This window comes from Coccidioides posadasii, chromosome 4, assembly GCF_018416015.2.
Source record: "Coccidioides posadasii str. Silveira chromosome 4, complete sequence".
Lineage (NCBI taxonomy): Eukaryota > Fungi > Ascomycota > Eurotiomycetes > Onygenales > Onygenaceae > Coccidioides > Coccidioides posadasii.
The window spans coordinates 461,119-479,282 of NC_089410.1; the positions used below are offsets into that span (position 1 = coordinate 461,119).

Genomic DNA, 18,164 nt, shown 5'->3' on the forward strand with positions numbered 1-18,164 from the left:
AGTTATCTAATTTAACAGTTAGTAATCATAGATTATTATGGCGAGGGAAGATCAACATCTTGCCAAGGAATTCTAATGATTGATATACCCATTACGAGTTCACCCGCTAACATTTTTGCCCCCAATCGTCGCAACTGTAACTAGAAGAGGTGGATTACTAACACAGCTAGCGCGCTGGCCAATTCACCACTAGCGGCCAATGGCAGCACGGAACTTAATGGTTAGGTAATTAGAGCAAGGGCAAATTAGTGTGCCTGTTTACGGGTCGTTTTCTTGGGTTTTGGGTTTCAGCGGCTTTATATATATTCCTCGCTGACTTTGGACTTCCTCAATGACCCCGCATGATATAGTTTAAAGAGGCTCTCTCTCTCTATCTCTTTTATACTCTGGTTGATGATTCTCATGGAAGATTACCTGATTTAAACTTTACAAAAGCCATTGGAGGCTTGGCATAACTGCCCTAGTAACACATTGTACAGAGTATAACAACGCCAAAAAAACCTCACCCCCATACAGAGTACAACCGCTAGTTAGTCACCCCATTCACCGAACTGGGTGGTTTAAAGTTACTTTCTCCCCCCACTTGGGCAAACTCACGAACGAACCAGCCAACCCGACTAAACTGCTCTGCCTTTGCCATCGGCGTTATGTCAGTAAAACTAACTCCAGCAAGACTCGACTGACGACTCGACCAGCTCGACGTGTCACTTTTCTGTCGCTGCTGAACACTAACTTAAGCCTTGAGAATCTCCGTCGCCCATATCTCTTGACTTCACTGCCCGTCGTGCCAGCCCCCTGCTTGCTCGTCCCTATCTCTCTGACCTCTTTCTTGCAACTCTCACTCCCACACTCTCCTCTTTCTCTCTCTCTCTTCCCCCTCTTCCCCTCTCCACCTCCCCTTGTCACCCACTTTCTTAAACTCCACCCCGCCCTCGACCATGTACCCGCTCGAGCAGGACAGGCCTCACGGTACCTTCGACCAGGTCCGCCCCTACGCTCCTCCCGCTCCATACCCCGGCGCTGGCGCTCCGCCTCCGCCTCCTCCACCTGCCGCCCGCGCCCAGCTCCCTCCCGCCGCCGCTCGCCCTCCGCCTCCCGTGTCCACCGTCTGGAATGGCCGCATCTATAGTCTCGAGGTCGTCCAGCAGCCCATTCGCGCTCGCATGTGCGGCTTCGGCGACAAGGTTCGTCGCCCTCGCCCTTTTTCCCGTCCCGTCTATTCATCGCTGACTCGCCTCGTCGCTACGTCTAGGATCGCCGCCCCATCACCCCTCCGCCGTGCGTCCGTCTGAGAGTCCTGGATGCAAACACCCACAAGGAGATCGATGTCACGTATGCCACCCCACCCTTATGGAGATATATATATATAATATCCCGTTCCTGAACCGGGCTCTAACAAAACATCCCTGCTGGGGACCAGTGAAATCGACACGTCCTTCTTTGTCCTCTCCGTAGACCTCTGGAATGCAGACGGAAACCGCGAGGTCAACCTCGTCAGGCACTCCGCGACCTCTCCCTCCATCTCCACCGCCAGCCCTTCCTCCTTCCCGCCTCCCGCCCAGATCCCTCAATACCCCCCTTACGGCCACCCTTCCTCCATGTATGGCCAGCCCGCCGCATACCCCCAGTACTACGCCGGCCAACCCGCGTACGGCGAACCCAGCATGCCCTACGCGCCCAACCCGGGCCAGATGTACTATCCCGTCGCCCCGGGCTACTACCAGAGCTCTCAGGGCATGACGCCTCAGTCCGTCCTGCCGCCCCAGCTCGCCCCTACCCAGCCAACCGGCATGTTCACGCGTAACCTCATCGGCAGCCTCAGTGCGAGCGCCTTCAAGTTGACAGACCCCGAGAACAAGCTTGGAATCTGGTTCATCCTGCAGGACCTAAGCGTCCGCACTGAAGGAGCTTTCAGGTATGGTTTGCAAAACCCACATCTTGTCTCCTTTATATATATATATATATATATGCATGCTACTCAAAACATGTTCTTTTTTTTTCTTGTTATTTTTATTTTTATTATTATTAACCTCTGCTAACTCTGCATCCGATAAGACTGAAGATGAACTTCGTGAATGTGGGCACGGATCCCGCCGATCCTTCCAGCGAGTCTTCGGGCCCCATTTTAAACCATGGCTCCGCCCCCGTGCTAGCAAGCGTCTTCTCAGATGTATTCCATGTCTTCTCCGCGAAGAAGTTCCCCGGCGTCATCGAGAGCACTCCACTCAGCAAGTGCTTCGCCATCCAGGGAATCAAAATCCCCATCCGCAAGGACGGCGTCAAGGGTAGAGGCGCCGCCGCGATAGCGGCTCTTGCAAAGGATCGCGACGGCGAAGGAGAAGAGTGGGATGAGTAGAGAATGGCGATGAAGCAATAAATCTTGCATGGAATGGCGTTGGGGACCGGTGGGCTGAAAAGGTTTCGGTTTTCTTTGTTTCAACCGTCTGTCGAATGGGTGATCTGTCAATTTACGCGCCTGCGGTCTTCTTCTTTTTCTTCTTTTTCTTCTTCTTCTTCTTCTTCTTCTTCTTCTTCTTCTCCTTCTTCTCCTTCTTTCTCTCCTCCTCCTCCTCCTTTTTTGTAATACTTCTTTTTAATATGCTTGCTCTTTTCTTCTGGAATGCTCGTTTATATTGATACACCCACTCTATTATTAGCTACAGCCGCTTTTCCAGGGGTTTCAGGTCCCGTCATCGAGGACGCATTGATAATGTTATCTTTTGCTTCCTTTTCTGTATTCCCCAAGATGTCATATTCACATAGGAAATCAAATTGCTGACAACCCTGCTATCGCATACTTCGACTGCCCCTCAGGTTCTCTTAATCATATTGTCCTTTTGTTTCTGGACCATAGCTGATCTCTGTTCCTGTGCTCATCTGCAGCCTCTTCGCACATGTATCAACGTATGGATGTATCGGGTAAGATCAGGGATTTAAGTTGGATAAGAGAAACGCCATGCAGGCTTTGTTGCCTTGGTCGCGTCCGTAGGTCCTCCGTGCGATGTCTTCCTCGACGAGTCGAGTCCCGAGGCGAGATCAATATTAGGCGCGCCCCAAAAACTGTGATTCTTACAATGAGTCGCCTTTTTGAGACATCCCTCGTTTGTTCGTTATCTAGCAAGATAATTACGTGGACAAATTATCGAACCCAGGAGTTATCCCGCTGGCATAAACCAACTTGAGGTTTCCTCTTCTTTCTTGTTTTCTTTTTCCTTTTTTCTTTTTTTTTTTTTTGGATCCATGGAACATCCGTATGGAGCACATCATCCATTCCTCCGGAGGCATCCGTCGCCCAACAACCGTCCATCGGAGACAAACTCAATCAACCAGTGGTGGGTGAGTGGATTGGATCGCGCACAAATGAGCGTTCCTGTCATTGAAACCGTCATCCAGCAGGACGAGGTTTTGAGTTTCGCAACGGCCTGAACCTACACGGCTGAGACATGGTGCTGCATGTTATTTCTTATGTTTAAAAAAAAAAAAAGGAAAAAAGAAAGAAAGGAAAAAGAAAAAAGGAAAGAAAAGGAAGGGAAAATGTCTCGACTCAGGAGTAGTTACATATACGAGGTAAATTGGAATAAAACGTTGGCTTGCTGGTTGTTGGATGCTGAACATCCTTGTATTTTTCATGAAGCGAATCTCAAAAGACAAGATGCGTAGATTTTATAGGGCATGATGGAGGAGTCTTCGATGGGATCACAGAGGACTCACTAACTAGCCTGAGCAGCTAGACCACGAAAGCCGAAGATTCTTCGATAGAACGCTATTCACGCCCGAGAAGACGGCAATAACACAAAGAAGGGTCTCAGCTACGGAGTAGAAAATATATATATCTCGGATCACTCAACGCTTCGCGTAATTCTGATGCCACGTGTACCCTCCCTGGTCCAACCCATCCTTGATAAGCTGCTGTACATGCTGCATGGCATCCTTTGGTTCTCGCCCAAGCAATTCGCCCATCAGCGGATCCACCGTCTTCGCTTCCCCCGCCGCGATCGCATCCATGAAAACCAGCCAGGAATCGAAGAACTCCTTGGGCTTTCCACCTCTGCCGTCCTTCGCGTCTTCTGCGGCGAGGATGCGCGGAAACTCTTCTCTGGATACCTTTTCGATGTTGATCTCTTGGTCGCAGGCCTGGGCCACGGCCTGCACCACGTCGGTGAACGTGTACGTGCGTGATGCCGTGAGGAGAGCGATGTTGTTCTTGAAAGACAAGGTTGCAGGGTCGCGCATCATCAAATTTGCCGTGGCCTCGCCAAGTTCCTCTCTCGACGTCAATGCCACTGGCCCGTCGGCTGCCTGGTAGATCGTCGTGGTGCCCGGGTACCACGAGATAAAGAAGGGGAACGCATCCGTGTAGACGCCCATACGGACTGACGTATAGCGCAGTCCGGATCTGGCACAGCAGAGTTGGTCCTGTCAGTACGCAAATAAATAAATGGGGCTAATTAGTTACCCCAAGAGTGTCTCGAGTTGGTAGAATCTTACTCTTGGAGCAATCGTTCCGTCACCAAATGGGCCTGTTGCAGCCCAACCTTGCTGTTCGATTCGTACCCGCCAAAGGCCAAACTGGCATAATACACCTATTCCTATGGGTCAGCATTCACCAGGAAAATCACCTCCTTCATTTCTTCGGCGGATCGTCTAGCGTACATAGTTCACCCGGGCTTCTTTCGCAGCCTCCACCGCGTTTGCATGCTGCTTCTCTCTCTTTGGGCTATCCGGCTCGGGGCTAGACACGAAGAAGAACCTTTCCACCCCGTTCAGGGCTTGCACCATCTGCGTCTTGTCGTCAAAATCCAGTGTTCGGAACTGGATGCCGGGATAATCACTCTGCAGCTTCCCGGACGCTTCTTGACGGGAGGACGCGGCTGCGATGCAGGACCTGTCGCTGGGAGAAATGTGCTTGTAGAGGGTAGAAAGCACGGAACCGCCCAGGCCGGACGTTGCACCGGTGATGAGGAATTTGATTGCAGACATTGGTCTTCTGTTGCAGATAGGAAAGTGGAATCAGATAGAGTACTCCGTACTGCTTGAACAATAAGCGGTTTGTACTCCCTTCTTAAGGACTGAACTGGAATATGATAAATCTTCAAGAGTCGAGGAATGCAAAAAGGGGCCTTTTATAGCCATCTGGTATTGAAGACGGTTTCCCCTTGCCTCATCCCGATTTGCATATTCCCAAGTGGATTAATCATCATCTCCCTCCGCTGTATGATTGTTGACGCGTTGCCGTCGCCGAGTACAAAAAGTGTCCGGGCAAGCTGACAAAAGTCGGATGAACTTTCAGCTAACTTATTCAGCCATTGGTTGATCGACGATTTTCTCTCCGGCTTGCCGCAATTACCCTACAGGCCGTGAAACAGCTGAGTTTTCGCGGAGGGATGACAAGACTGAACGCCTCTGATGTTTGGCCTTCCTTGATGATGGACTGTACTCGGGATGGAACCGTGGAATTGCCCCGTGGGGACAGCGTCGGGTTCGACACGATCCCGCAGGCCATCACACCCCCTTGTTCGCTGCACACACTCTCTGCCGGGTGCTCCGAAGGACAGACGGGCTTGACCGTCGTATTCGTTCGTGGTCTCTCTCGAATGTCCCATCCGCAACCGGCAGAGTTGTGGCGCGTGTTGGCAGCCTGTGGTCAGCTCGCTCGCCGAATTTAATCAACTAGTTTAGTTATCAGCTCCGCCCTTGGCTCGTCTCGGACTCTCTCGGCTCCAAAACCACCCCCGCTCTCACTCCGCAAAACCGCGACCAAAGAACACATTTTCAGATTCTCCTTCTTAGCAAAAAGGAAAACTATCCACTTCTCTCTAACAATCTATTCCCCTCTGTTTGAGCGCCAATGGCTTCCAATCCTCCTCAAGAGTGCTGCGGGCGGGGTTTCAAGCACGAAGGCAACCCCGCGGGAGAGATCAAAGAGATCAACGGCAGTGCGTTCTTCCTTGTCCGATACCCAGTTGCATAAAACCAAGAAGAAAAATCAAAAGAAGGATATAGAATGCAAAGTACTAAGCTCTGTTCGTCAAAGCCCGAACCTACTTCTCCTATCCCGCAGGGAACCAGAATCCCGACCATGCCATCCTCTACCTCTCCGATATCATGGGCATCTACTCCAACAGCCAGCTCCTGGCCGACTCCCTCGCCTCGCAGGGCTATCTGGTCATGATGCCCGATTTCTTCCGCGGGGAGCCATGGACGCTTAATAGCGACATGTCAAAGCTCATGGGGTGGGTACGTAACTTCCAGCCGAAGGACATCGATCCCATCGTCGAAGCGGCCGTCAAATACCTGCGCGAAGAGAAGGGGTACAAGAAGATTGCGGCTGTTGGATACTGCTTTGGTGCAAAGGTTAGATCGATAAGCACAGAACCTCTTCCTCTCTACGCCAGTCTCCTTTATAAAAAAAAAAAAATTAACGCCGTGTACCCAGTATGTCTGCCGCTTCATGAAGCAAGGCAAAATCGACGTTGGCTTTATCGCGCATCCTTCTTTTGTCACTGATGAGGAGCTCGCTGGGATAACGGGTCCCCTATCCATCGCTGCAGCAGGCAAGTGTCCATCCATCCACCAACCTGGCGCATTTGTGCCGCGCAGGGCAATTTTCCATACATATGTCGATTCTATACTGACCCCTCGCACCATTCCCAGAAACTGATCGCGTATTCCCCACTGAGCTCCGGCACAAATCCGAGGAGATCCTTAAGAAGACCGGTCTTCCTTACCAGATCAACCTATTCAGCGGGGTTGAGCATGGATTTGCTGCGCGCGCGGACCTGAGCCAGAGGCAGGCCGTGTTTGCGCGGGACCAGGCGTTCAACCAGGCTGTAACTTGGTTCAAGTGGCATCTGTGAATGTTATTCTTACAAATCTGTCTGTCTGCTTGCTCCTGGGGATTAGCATCTAGGTTGAATGTAGTACGGGGTGTATGATGCATGTGATATAGTCATAGCGTGCCCAGTATGGGCTCCTTTTACAAGAAAAGCCAATGCGTCTGGGGCCATTAGCCAAACGAGCTCTCTACAAGTTTCGTGCAATGAGGTTCTTATAGGTGTCCACCATGAGAGCTAACCGAGAGATTGAAGGTTTATAGAACAGTACCCGGAGTATGTATGTATGTACAGGAGTCGATGAAACGGACAAATCCGTTTCGAACAATTGTTCGCGAAATACGTCCGAAATGCAAAGGTGTTTTGAGACGAAAGTGAAAAAGGCCCCTAGCTGGAAGCAAGGCCGACGACAACCGTCCAACGAATCGCTAGACATGCTCCCAGCAAAAGTCCTGGGCGCCGGAAGGAATATTCTCAGCACAGCCGTTATATTATTCCTTGCACGTAGAGACGAAGAGACTAGAACGATGACAGGGGGTCGACAAAAGAAGTAAAAGGGGGATCCAATCTACCAACTCCTCAAGCTAAAGAAAAAGGAAAATAAAACTGTCGATAAAGCGCTATGCAAAATAGAAGAAGTATGCAGGGTGGGCAGACTAAGGCGCAATGAGTACATATCCGATCCAACCTATCCATCCGATGGGCAGCCTCCTCTACCCGAACCGCACGTCACCGAGAATGCTAACCCAAGAATCAATGGAACTAGATCTGTCCAAAATGGTACACGCAATGGGGAATCAAAATCAAAAAGAAGTAAGCTATGATATGATCAGCAATAAAAGGGACGCTCAGCCTCTAAAGCATCAATGTTGGGGATGGATGAAGTATAAAAGGCCAAAAAAAAAGAGGAAAAAAAAAGGGTTGCAAGCGTATCAAGGATACTCCGAAAGAGGCTCCAAAAAATAACGTAAGACATATTAGGGCGAAGTTCCTTACCGCCGCCGGCCCAGTCACAGAGGATCGACAAACTTCGTGCGATTTTAAATATCGATTAGGGTGACAGGTTTGCTCTATGTCATTATTCATCAGGATTGTAAAGGTTCTGGTTGAGGATTTTCGTCATAGTAAACATATGCACGCGATCTTGCTTGAAAACAGCACGCATGCGCTCATCACACCTGATTTGACGACGATCGGAAGGATCCTGGAGACCATGGTCGTGGATATACTTCCATATTCTCTTTACCGACTGTGGTCGAGAGAGCTGTTTCCGGAGGGTTAAAACGGGGTTCAATTCACCCATGGACGGCAAGTATGTTTTGTAAATTTACTTACAGAGATCTCACCGTCAAAAAGGGCAGAAAGCGCAGGAGATAGATTAAGCGGTTTCTAGACATGATAAGCAAAATTTCGAAAAGGAAGGGAAAGGAAAAGAAAAGAAAAGAAAAGGGGGGGCACATGAATTAGGTGGTACTCACATGAAACCCTCCACTTCTATTGACTTCCTTTTTCTTTTCGGACGCCGAGCCCTCAAGCTCAGAGTCGTCTGACGCCTTGACCTTTTTCGACGTTTTGGATTTGGCTGCGGGCTTTTTCTTCTTGGACGGCGCGGCTTTCTTCGCGGCTCGGGTTGGTCGTGCTCGCGAGTTCTCTTCCGCTTGCAATTTTGCGGCAAACGCGGCGTCGGCGTCAATGAGGTCAGACTTCCTTTTCTTTTGCGGCGGATATCTTTCGGTCCCTTCCGAGGGACTTTCCGCGTCCGGGCTCCGTTTCCTGCTGGACGGTCCCGCCGACACGGAAGTGACAGGGACGGCTGGTCCCGTAGCGACAGCCGCAGTCATATCTGCACCCGATTCTGCCAGATCTGCAAAGATATCAAATCGCTGCATGATCAATTCTTTGATTTCGGCCTAGGCAAGATCCCTTCTCGTCAACACTCCCAACCCCAGGAGAAACGACATTTTGATGGGGAGGTCACCTTGTACGGCGTAAGATCGTTCCCGGTGGCATCCTGTAGGCCTCTGCGAATTCGCTTCTCGGAGACTGTGTTCAGGTCGCTACCGGCCAAGATCTCATCGATGATCCTGACGTAGGACTCTTTGACATCGGACGGCACTTGCAAAGCCAGCAATTGAGTTAGCCCTGGTACAAAATCCACGCGCCGCTCGGAACTTACAGGCCATCTTATAGGTTCGGAGACTCTTGGGCGGCACGAGGAGCGAAATATATGTAGGTAGTGGCTACAGGAGAGCGGTAAGGGTAACTCTGGATCGGCGCAGTTGGGGGTGTTCTGTCAGTCCAAGAACTTCAAGCGCAACGGGTGTCGTCTGCCGGCGGGACCTTATTTTCGCAGCGCAGTTGGGAGCGAAAAGGGTGGAGGGACGGAGGGTTCTGACGATATGAGAGAGGACTAATTTGTGGGGGGGGGGTTTTGGATTTTGTGAGAGAGCTTGGTCGGACGCGGCTGACTGGTTGCAAGGTAGGGGAAAAAGAGAGAGAGAGAGAGAGAGAGAGAGAGGAAGGCCGGGCGAGTGAGACAGGGAAACAAAGCGGGCCTAGAGCAAGAGGGCGACAAAGAGAGCCATTCGAGCAGAGAGACGAGGTGCAGACCGGCAGCAGCAGAAGTGGTCAATTGCTTTGCTCGTCGCACCCCAGCAGCCAGATCACGCAGACACAGAGAGAGAGAGAGTGTGTGTGTGAGAGTGAGAGTGAGAGTGAGAGAGAGAGAGAGAGAGAGAGAGAGAGAAAAGAGAGAGAGAGAGAAGAGAGAGAGAGAGGAGCGTGGACAGCAGCAGCAGCAAGCCGGTAACCAAGCAACCCAGAACGGCAAGCAGAGCGACGGTGATCGCGAGATGCACGGCGGGGACCAATCAGCGGCCCGCAGCTCTCCCTGCTGAGTCATCATCAGCCGCACCCGCAGCCACATGGAGTGGCTAGTGGCGTATATTGCCAAATCTGGTTTAGTCACAAAGCGTCATATTAATTACGTAATCTTTGTTTTTTTGGTTCGGACCCTAAGCCCTAAACCCTAAACTGGCCGGATCCAGCCTAACCCGACTGGGACGGCGATTTTTCGTTTTCGGCGGCAGAACGAAGCCAGCAAGCAAGCAAGCAAGCAGAAAGCAGGACGACGACGTTGGCGACGACAACAACGCAGCGGTCAAGAGTAGCTGGACGCCGTGCTTGCCGAGCGAATAGCCTGCAGTTATATCCAGCGCGACCCTCACCTTTCCCCTTGTCGTTCCGTGTCCCTGTGAGATCCTCCAGCCATCATGGCGCCAAGTTTTGATACTCTCTCGGAGCAAGACCTCCACGAGGAGGAGGTTGAGATCGACTTTTCAGGTACGTTGAACCCTTTGGCCCGACGTCGAATTTGCAAACAGACCTCCCCTCCCTTTTTCGCGACTCCGCTAATCTCGCCTTTTTTTTGGGACTTCAGATCTGAAAGCGCAGTATGAGGTCCGACTGGAAGAGGGCCTCGACGCCTTTGTTGTGATCGACGGACTTCCAATCGTCCCCGAAGAAAGCAAACCAAAACTCATCAAGTTCTTGTTGAAAAAATTAAACACCGTCGGCAGAACGAGAGAAGATGCCATCTTCATGCCCCTCAACGAGAAGGGCATGTCTGAAGGGTGAGGCTAGACGAGACAAGCCCCTTATTCCCCCCCGGATCGTGGTTGTTCAATGCTGACGGCTGTAGCTTTGCCTTCGTTGAATACGACACCCCCGAACAGGCAATCGCCGCTACGAAACACCTACACGGCACTCCCCTGGATAAGAAGCATACGTTGGCAGTCAACAAGCTGACCGACATCGATCGCTATGGACGAGAGGGCCGTGTCGACGAGGAATATACCCCGCCAAAGATCGAGCCGTTCCAGGAGAAGGAGCATCTGCGATCCTGGCTCGGAGACCCCAACGCCCGTGACCAATTCGCCATGTACAGAGGCGACAAGGTCGGCGTTTTCTGGAACATGAAGAACAACCCGCCCGAGAACGTCGTCGACCGCGACCACTGGACTCAGCTCTTCGTGCAATGGTCTCCCCTCGGTACCTACCTCGCCTCCGTGCATCCCCAGGGCGTACAGCTGTGGGGCGGCCCCCAGTTCGGCAAACAGAAGCAGTTCCCTCATCCTTTCGTTTCTCTGATGGAATTCTCGCCCGGTGAAAAATACTTGACTACCTGGTCCAGCCGTCCGATCCAGCTTGACGGACCTCCCGGTGCGCTCTCCTACGAGGAGGAAGGGAAAAACATTATAATCTGGGACATCACGACCGGAAAGCCACTTCGATCATTCGTTTCCCACGAGCTCGCTGCTCCCGTTGGGCCTGACGGTGACGCTGCCCAGGCCAAGAAGAAGGTGCAGTGGCCGGCCTTCAAATGGTCGGCCGATGAGAAGTTTGTCGCTCGCATGCTCCCAGGCCAATCCATCTCCATCTACGAACTACCCCGCATGAATCTTCTAGATAGAACATCGGTCAAGATTGAAGGTGTCATGGACTTCGAATGGTCCCCAGCGACCGTTCAACGTGAAGGAGTCAAGCAGTCTGAACAGCTACTCTCCTTCTGGACCCCTGAGATCGGTAGCAATCCTGCCAAGGTCGGCTTGATGAGCATCCCCTCCAAGGAAGTTGTCCGAACACGAAATCTTTTCAATGTTTCCGATGTCAAGTTACATTGGCAATCCCAGGGAGCATACGTCTGCGTCAAGGTCGACAGACATTCCAAGTCCAAGAAGTCGTTGGCCACCAACCTCGAGATCTTCCGTGTTCGCGAGAAAGGTGTCCCCGTCGAAGTCGTCGACTCGCTGAAGGATACCGTCATTAACTTCGCTTGGGAGCCTAAGGGCAACCGCTTCGTTCTCATCACCACTGGAGAGGTACCTACTGGCACCGCTGTTCCCCCGAAAACTGCAGTCTCGTTTTTCGCTCCCGAGAAGACAAAGAGTGGTGCTGCTGGTAACTTCAAACTCGTTCGTACCATCGAAAAGAAGACTAGTAACGGCATTTACTGGTCACCTAAGGGTAGATTCGTCGTTGTTGCTACTGTCCACTCTCAACAGCACTTCGATATTGATTTCTGGGATCTCGACTTTGAAGGCGAGAAGCCGGAAAATGAGAAGGATTTGAGTGCAAACCTGCAGCTAATGAAGACTAACGAGCACTTTGGCGTCACTGATATTGATTGGGACCCAACAGGTCGTTATGTTGTCTCTAGCGCCAGTGCCTGGACTCACTCGGTTAGCCCCCATGTTCCTTGTGTTTCCCTACTTGTTATTTCTTGCTAATCAACCTATAGCTCGAAAACGGGTACCATATCCACACCTTCTCCGGAACCACACTCGCAGAACATGCTGTTGAGAAATTCAAGCAACTAGTCTGGCGCCCACGACCTCCAACACTTCTCTCCAAGGAGGAACAAAAGAAGGTCCGACGAAACCTCCGTGAGTACTCCCGCGAATTCGACGAAGAAGACAAGTACGCCGTCGACATCGCGAACACCGCTATTGTCGAGATGCGTAAGAGACTGCTTAACGAATGGACCGCCTGGCTCAAGAAGGAGAAGGAGATGGTCGAAGAGGAGCGTGAAGTTCTGGGACTGCCCAAGTACGAAGAAGAACCGGCTGCCAAACCTACTCCCGGTGCCGAAGACGATACTATTGTGGAAGAAATTGTGGAAGAGATCATCGAGGAATCGGAGGAGATTGTTGCATGAAGTTATGGTTTTATATGACGAGTTTTCCTTTTTTGTTGGGGGGGGGGGGAGCTCATGTTGAATTTCATAAAATGATGAGCTCAATTTAGGCGGTGAATGTGATTATTTATTGCTGAAGAGAAATTGGAAGCGATTATCAGGTAACTATCATAAACCCACTTCATGGACACTTGGTTCTACACAATTCAGTTCTCTTCGACTCAGAAAAAAAAAATGTCCAGGTGCCTGATTTTAGGGACTATCACCACCTTGTTCTGCAACAAAAAAAAAAAAAAAAAAAAAAAAAAAAAAAGGAAAGAAAGGAAGAAAAGGGGGAAGGGGTCGGGGTTGGCTGGCTTAACAATATGATCTCTAGTCACTTAGGAAAAATGTTAATTGGAGGTAGTACGATAGAAAAGCCAAACATCATTCCAAACACTTCAACGAGCCTTGATGCGAGTAACCAGCGAAAGTGCACAGTATACACCAGTTACTAAGGGGAAACTTCATGGAAATCTGCGTGCAATCTACAAGCCTTTTTAATTTGTTGGTTCTCAGACAACAACATCCAAGTTTACAAAAGCCAGGAATGTACTCCATAAATATAAGATCAAAAGAGCTATCGAAGCTGTGGGTATGTATGGCAGGACACATATGTCAAGTATATGAGATGATTCATCCCACCTCCTTTCCCCTTAGCGATCTCGTCCGAGCTGCGAGCGACGATAGCTAGAAAATTGGTTGGTAAGAAATGCCAGGTACAAGGGCCCAAAAGCACTGATTTCGTGTGTGCGGCCCTTCGTACCGCCTGCTTCCCAAGGAATACTATATAAGCACCCAGAGTGATTGCGCATCGGAGTACTGCGTTACCACCACGAAATACGGCGTCGTTGCGGGATATATACACAATTGAGCTTCCCACTTTATCAATCAGCACCCAACAGCAGAGCTAGAGTGACAGCCAGACAAGAGGGAGAACTACGAATATGTCGGCTAGGCATCGCGGTTCGCAATCTCCTCAAGATACACACATACACACACACACACACATATGGGTATATATGTCAGTAGAGCCATCTGAAGTTTCGCTGCAAAACGAACAAGGACTATACCCTGTATATAGTGACTTCTAAGGCCACCAGGCACGCTGCGTCCACTGGGTATACGCGACGGCCAACCTGATAGCACAAGTTTTGCGGCGGAAATGCCCAACCTCCAGCGCGTGGGTAGGTTTGAGGGCAGCCAGTTTGTAGATACGAGAGATCTCGTCCCACAAAGAGGATATTATTTGGAGGGAACAGTGTCCGTTAACGAGCAAACAATTATACTAGATAGCAGAGCCGGCGAGGGACCCGGATCGTTGCGCCTAAGTATAACACGTCTGGAATATTGGGCGGCGAGATGGCGGCGATGTAGCGGCGTATAATCTCGAAAATATGCTAGCCGAATAGGAGCTTCTCATCAAGCCCCTGAACCAGGGGTTTCCGGGTTCGCGTTTAAAATGGTTTTGGGTCACCATGTATAAATAACAACGGCTGTCGGTGAGAGGATAAAGAACGACCACCCTCCTAAGGGGTTGGATCCCGAAGGGAGATTTCGTTATCAACGAGGGGAAATTGTCTCTCGAGTAGCCGGGGATATATGGATATTGAAACGGAGGATCAAGCAACCATGGATACTCAAGGGCAAGAGAAAGCGACATTTCGATTTGAGAGAAGCCGAGGATGGTTAGTTAGTGGAGCTGTGGATGTGCTAGAGATAACCGATCATGGGTTTTGAAACGTCGTTTATCTCGAGGGCTGGTTTTGGGCTGAAGCACGCCATCCCAGTTATGAAAATCTGTGGCGGCGTTATATATATATTATGGTCAAGTTTCGGACGTCAGTAGCGATATATCAGACGGAAACGCCTGCAGTGCCACGGGTGGATTAGATGATGGTATGTTCGGAGGCCGTGAAATGAGCGCCCAAACATGTCACCATTTATACCTATAACCCGGTATAACCAGCTTCTAAGACCCCACTGGAAGCGAGTAGGATGGTAAAGCAGTGGTCCTTTATAGTCCTTGTAGCGAGGTTCACAGGGTAATTGTCTTCTCCATATGCGACCTGATGAGCCTCAGAAGCAAACAGATCACTGGCAAAAGATTGTTGGCACTTGCAGGAGACGGTGCCACCGTCCTGCCAAAAAGTTGGAAATCAATCTATGTGACATTTGCGACAAACATTCATAGTTATTAGACAGAGATATCCCCTCAGCAAACAAGACAGTGTTGTTTGTCTGGCCTCCTGTATAACGTTTCACGCGACTGTATTAAATGACAATCTTATGCAAACTTACTCGCAAACAACTTCTCAACCCACCTTGTAACCAGAGGCCAACGGGGCACGATAGTTCAGTCGTCCTCCAAAGGATAATGAGCCCAAAGCCCCCTCGAGCCAATCTCACCAACATGACCATCCGGATCTTCAAAGTAGACACTCTTCCCTCCGGCTTGCCAGTCCATTCTTGACCTGATCTTTATGCCGAGTTTCTGTAGCCTCTCATCCCACAGCTTCACGGCTCCCGGGTCGGAAACGGCAAAGCAGAAATGCTGTCTAAGATTCGGCACCAAGTCGTCACTGGCACTCGGCCGGGCCGACATGAGAACAGAGGAAAGCGGTTTCGTGGGGCCATGCTTCGGAATCATACCGCCGGGTCTGGTGCGGTCATCGTCTGTTCCGCCCAGTTTGAAGAGTAGAAGAGTCGTGGTGCCGAGGGCGAAACCGGCCACGTTGTCCTGCGAGAAATACGCCATGTCAACTCGCGAACGGGCTTCTGGTTAGACTGGCCATCCCACCATGACAATAAAGGGTGGTGTCTGAAGCACGTCTGTGTAGAATTTGGCTGACACCTGGACGTCGCGCACATAGAGGACGGTTTCAAGGATGTGGGATAGCGGAGGGGCCGAGGGAACGTCTGCAGAAGCCATGTTCGCTCGGATGATCACAGGGTCTCTGTCGTCAAGGTAGCTCAAGTCAAGCGCTTCCTCGTAGACCAGAACACCAGGCAAGCTCCCATCGCTCTCGTCTTCGACGAGCTTTTTGAACCAGGCGGGCTGGGTCGAGCCTTCGACATCCAGCAAAGTCCAGCCACTGCTGTTTAGTAGTGAGCCCGTATTGCTGTCGACTCCGCAGTTACATTGACCGACCGACGGGATCGACGCGGGTTCGCTGGGGAGAAGCGTCGCGTGTCCTTGTTCCTCAAGGCATGGCTGGATTCGTCATTATAAATCAGCGAACCTCGCGCGAATAAAATTAGCAATCCGCAAAGTTCGCGCCAGCAATCGAACCGGCAGGCCACGCTCACTCATAATCTCGCAGCAGGATGTCCGGTTGGGCCTAAATATCCGGAGAAGCTGGACCCGGGCTGAGATGACCGTCGTTGGATGGAGAAATCCACTTTTGATTCCCCGCGATCAACAATTGCGTCTAACTACCCTACTATTGACATGACGCGTTTTATCGGAGCCCACAGCAGCCAGATCTCTCACGAAGATGCGGGGAGAAGGCCACAAGGCCAGGTTGACACCAGATAGGACTTAACTAGTCAGCCACTGAGTTGATCACTATCCCTCCTAACATATATGAATGTTAGTGTGTCAAGTGCATCAGAGTGGCCCTTGGAGATATTAACCAGTGCTTCACATCAGCTGACAAGCTGCTTGAAGATAGCGTCCGCCTTGGTTAAAAAATGCCGCCAAACAGCTAGGCACTCGCTCTTGTGAATTCTGACAGGCAGCCATCTCCTTATTCATAGTTTGGCCAAGGAATTGCGGTGGGAAACAACAACTATATTCGCATATATTCGCAAACTAAAAGCAGCTAATTATATAGGTGAATGCTGCCGCCGGAGGGACAACCCACTCGCTGACGCAGTAGCCTGTCTGCTACTTCAGCTTACCAGTGATCCATTTAGTGAAGAAATCCAAAGCTACCGCTGGCTGATCATAGGGGACAAAGTGGCCAGCCTGGTTAATACGCAATAAGGCAAGATTCTTATAGGACTTGAACTTGCCGTACTTCTTACGACCTATCTTGATATCCTTCAGCGGCTGAGCGACGAACTCAGCCCTACCAGGCCAGTCGAGAGCCTCAACCCACATCCGGTTGCCAATCCAGCTGCAGGAATAGTCCGCATCTCCAGCATAGATAAGGACTGGGATCTTCGCGAGGATACCGGGAACCTTGCGGTGGTATGGACGAGACGTGTCACCGCTGTTGAAAAAAGCAAGGTGAACCTTGCTACTGCAGGCTTCGAACCTACGGACTTCGGCGCCTACGGCCTCAATGACGTTTGGCTGGTTGAGCCAGCGGGTGATCCAACCCAGGATGGGATAGCAGCGGTTGGTCCGGTCCTTGCACGGGTAGCGTATGTCGTAGATATTGCGGGTGGGTGGGAAAAGGTTAATGAAATATGAGTTGCAGGTATTGGCGGAATTGATGCAGGTGCGCGTGTCCATGGTATCGTAGCAGGCTTGTATGGCTTGCTGGCATTCGGGAAGAGCGCGTTCTAGCTGGGTGCAGATGCCTGGGCTGAGGACAGCAGGGTATCCGCCCTTGCCGCAGCCCGTCGGTTCGTAACCGGCAGCTTGAGTTTTAGGGTCAGTAATTCCGTTACCAATCATGATGGACTTGAGGTTGATGCCTCCATGCTCAAGGATATCCGAAGCATATTGAGGGATGTAGTGGCCTGCATAGGATTCGCCAGCAATGTGCAAAGGGAGAGTAGAGTACTCCGGAAACTGCTTGAACCACATTTTCAAAAAGGCATAGACGTCTTTGGAAGCCGAGACGGTATCGCTGACTGGGGTATCACTATAGGAAAACCCCGTATTAACGGGCTGATCAAGGAAAAGAATGGAGGCTTTGCTGTTCCATGCATATGGGTTATGCACAAGCTTGAGATTCTGATCGACTCGTGAAGGGCCGAGTTCCATGAAAAGGCCGGTCATAGATGAACATCCAGGGCCGCCATTGAGCCACAACACGATAGGGTCCTTCTTTGGGTCATTTCGAGATTCAAAGAACCCTTTAGTGGGTCTAAGGATCAGCATTAGCTGATCAACAAGGAAGAGAGGTGGCTATACTAACAGAAGAAAAGATGCTTTCCGCTGCCATGGTCGTCGAGATAGCCACTGTATTGCTTGACACCGGAATCAACTCCAAGCTTGCTTGGGTCGACAACTTTCACTCTGAGACCGTACTTTTCAAGGCTTTCGTGGGCACCGCCGGCGGTAGAGAAGCCTCCCTCGATGCTAGATCCATGAACAATATGATCCCACTCGCTGTCAGATCGCCGAAAATGCTCTCTTGGCTTGACGAAGAAATCAGACACCGTTGCATTGGGGATGGTAGTTTCGATCTCCCTCCACAGGGTCTTGCCTGATTCAGAGAGCATGTCAACCGTAAGTGCATGCTCAGTCGGAGCACCTGCAACCATCGTGGTCACAGCCCCAAGAATGAATGTTGATACGAGGCTCCTCATGATCACAAGCCACGCAGCGGTACTCAGACTACCGATAAATGGGGTGCTCCGGAATCGGCGAGATTGTTAGGCGTGAAAAGCTCTGGGGCCCGGGGGGTTTTCTACTGGTA

At 50.9% G+C, this 18,164-nt stretch overlaps 7 protein-coding genes across 7 annotated transcripts; 3 read left to right on the forward strand and 4 right to left on the reverse strand.

The window, feature by feature from the left end:
- Positions 1-716: 716 nt before the first annotated feature.
- RYP3 (Velvet complex subunit ryp3) lies at positions 717-2,809 on the forward strand. Its single transcript, XM_003071917.2, has 4 exons — positions 717-1,184; positions 1,253-1,332; positions 1,421-1,915; positions 2,056-2,809. The coding sequence occupies exons 1-4, from the start codon at positions 939-941 to the stop codon at positions 2,354-2,356; spliced, it is 1,122 nt and encodes a 373-aa protein (XP_003071963.2). The 5' UTR covers positions 717-938; the 3' UTR covers positions 2,357-2,809.
- Positions 2,810-3,653: 844 nt separating this feature from the next.
- D8B26_007060 (uncharacterized protein) lies at positions 3,654-5,211 on the reverse strand. Its single transcript, XM_003071918.2, has 3 exons — positions 4,654-5,211; positions 4,489-4,583; positions 3,654-4,396 (listed from the first exon to the last, which is right to left on the reverse strand). Exons 1-3 carry the CDS (start codon positions 4,978-4,980, stop codon positions 3,844-3,846), a joined length of 975 nt encoding a protein of 324 aa, XP_003071964.1. The 5' UTR covers positions 4,981-5,211; the 3' UTR covers positions 3,654-3,843.
- A 147-nt stretch (positions 5,212-5,358) lies between these two features.
- Positions 5,359-7,038, forward strand: D8B26_007061 (uncharacterized protein). Its single transcript, XM_003071919.2, has 4 exons — positions 5,359-5,936; positions 6,035-6,354; positions 6,437-6,554; positions 6,655-7,038. The coding sequence occupies exons 1-4, from the start codon at positions 5,849-5,851 to the stop codon at positions 6,855-6,857; spliced, it is 729 nt and encodes a 242-aa protein (XP_003071965.1). The 5' UTR covers positions 5,359-5,848; the 3' UTR covers positions 6,858-7,038.
- An 873-nt stretch (positions 7,039-7,911) lies between these two features.
- D8B26_007062 (uncharacterized protein) lies at positions 7,912-9,016 on the reverse strand (the record flags this gene model as incomplete). Its single annotated transcript, XM_003071920.2, has 5 exons — positions 7,912-8,097; positions 8,169-8,222; positions 8,312-8,743; positions 8,812-8,948; positions 9,010-9,016. 5 exons carry the CDS (start codon positions 9,014-9,016, stop codon positions 7,912-7,914), a joined length of 816 nt encoding a protein of 271 aa, XP_003071966.2.
- Positions 9,017-9,937: 921 nt separating this feature from the next.
- PRT1 (Translation initiation factor 3 subunit b) lies at positions 9,938-12,965 on the forward strand. Its single transcript, XM_003071921.2, has 4 exons — positions 9,938-10,175; positions 10,273-10,465; positions 10,534-12,073; positions 12,133-12,965. The coding sequence occupies exons 1-4, from the start codon at positions 10,106-10,108 to the stop codon at positions 12,547-12,549; spliced, it is 2,220 nt and encodes a 739-aa protein (XP_003071967.2). The 5' UTR covers positions 9,938-10,105; the 3' UTR covers positions 12,550-12,965.
- A 1,712-nt stretch (positions 12,966-14,677) lies between these two features.
- Positions 14,678-15,880, reverse strand: D8B26_007064 (uncharacterized protein; the record flags this gene model as incomplete). Its single annotated transcript, XM_066125403.1, has 3 exons — positions 14,678-15,307; positions 15,368-15,781; positions 15,860-15,880. The coding sequence occupies 3 exons, from the start codon at positions 15,878-15,880 to the stop codon at positions 14,924-14,926; spliced, it is 819 nt and encodes a 272-aa protein (XP_065981485.1). The 3' UTR covers positions 14,678-14,923.
- A 576-nt stretch (positions 15,881-16,456) lies between these two features.
- D8B26_007065 (uncharacterized protein) lies at positions 16,457-18,009 on the reverse strand (the record flags this gene model as incomplete). The annotated part of the gene is made up of 2 exons (XM_003071923.2): positions 16,457-17,598; positions 17,661-18,009. 2 exons carry the CDS (start codon positions 18,007-18,009, stop codon positions 16,457-16,459), a joined length of 1,491 nt encoding a protein of 496 aa, XP_003071969.2.
- Positions 18,010-18,164: the final 155 nt, after the last annotated feature.

What these genes read in the sequence shown, in the direction of transcription:
- RYP3 (XM_003071917.2), top strand. Translation starts at nt 939, where the DNA reads ATGTACCCGCTCGAGCAGGACAGGCCTCACGGTACCTTCGACCAGGTC. An exon ending in CACAAGGAGATCGATGTCAC is followed by an intron (nt 1,333 to 1,420) that starts GTATGCCACCCC and finishes GCTGGGGACCAG; the next exon opens with TGAAATCGACACGTCCTTCT. An exon ending in CGCACTGAAGGAGCTTTCAG is followed by an intron (nt 1,916 to 2,055) that starts GTATGGTTTGCA and finishes GCATCCGATAAG; the next exon opens with ACTGAAGATGAACTTCGTGA.
- D8B26_007060 (XM_003071918.2), bottom strand. Translation starts at nt 4,980, where the DNA reads ATGTCTGCAATCAAATTCCTCATCACCGGTGCAACGTCCGGCCTGGGC. An exon ending in AAGAAGCCCGGGTGAACTAT is followed by an intron (nt 4,584 to 4,653) that starts GTACGCTAGACG and finishes CCATAGGAATAG; the next exon opens with GTGTATTATGCCAGTTTGGC. An exon ending in ACGGAACGATTGCTCCAAGA is followed by an intron (nt 4,397 to 4,488) that starts GTAAGATTCTAC and finishes CTGCTGTGCCAG; the next exon opens with ATCCGGACTGCGCTATACGT.
- D8B26_007061 (XM_003071919.2), top strand. Translation starts at nt 5,849, where the DNA reads ATGGCTTCCAATCCTCCTCAAGAGTGCTGCGGGCGGGGTTTCAAGCAC. An exon ending in GATCAAAGAGATCAACGGCA is followed by an intron (nt 5,937 to 6,034) that starts GTGCGTTCTTCC and finishes TGTTCGTCAAAG; the next exon opens with CCCGAACCTACTTCTCCTAT. An exon ending in GATACTGCTTTGGTGCAAAG is followed by an intron (nt 6,355 to 6,436) that starts GTTAGATCGATA and finishes CCGTGTACCCAG; the next exon opens with TATGTCTGCCGCTTCATGAA.
- PRT1 (XM_003071921.2), top strand. Translation starts at nt 10,106, where the DNA reads ATGGCGCCAAGTTTTGATACTCTCTCGGAGCAAGACCTCCACGAGGAG. An exon ending in GAGAAGGGCATGTCTGAAGG is followed by an intron (nt 10,466 to 10,533) that starts GTGAGGCTAGAC and finishes TGACGGCTGTAG; the next exon opens with CTTTGCCTTCGTTGAATACG. An exon ending in CCAGTGCCTGGACTCACTCG is followed by an intron (nt 12,074 to 12,132) that starts GTTAGCCCCCAT and finishes ATCAACCTATAG; the next exon opens with CTCGAAAACGGGTACCATAT.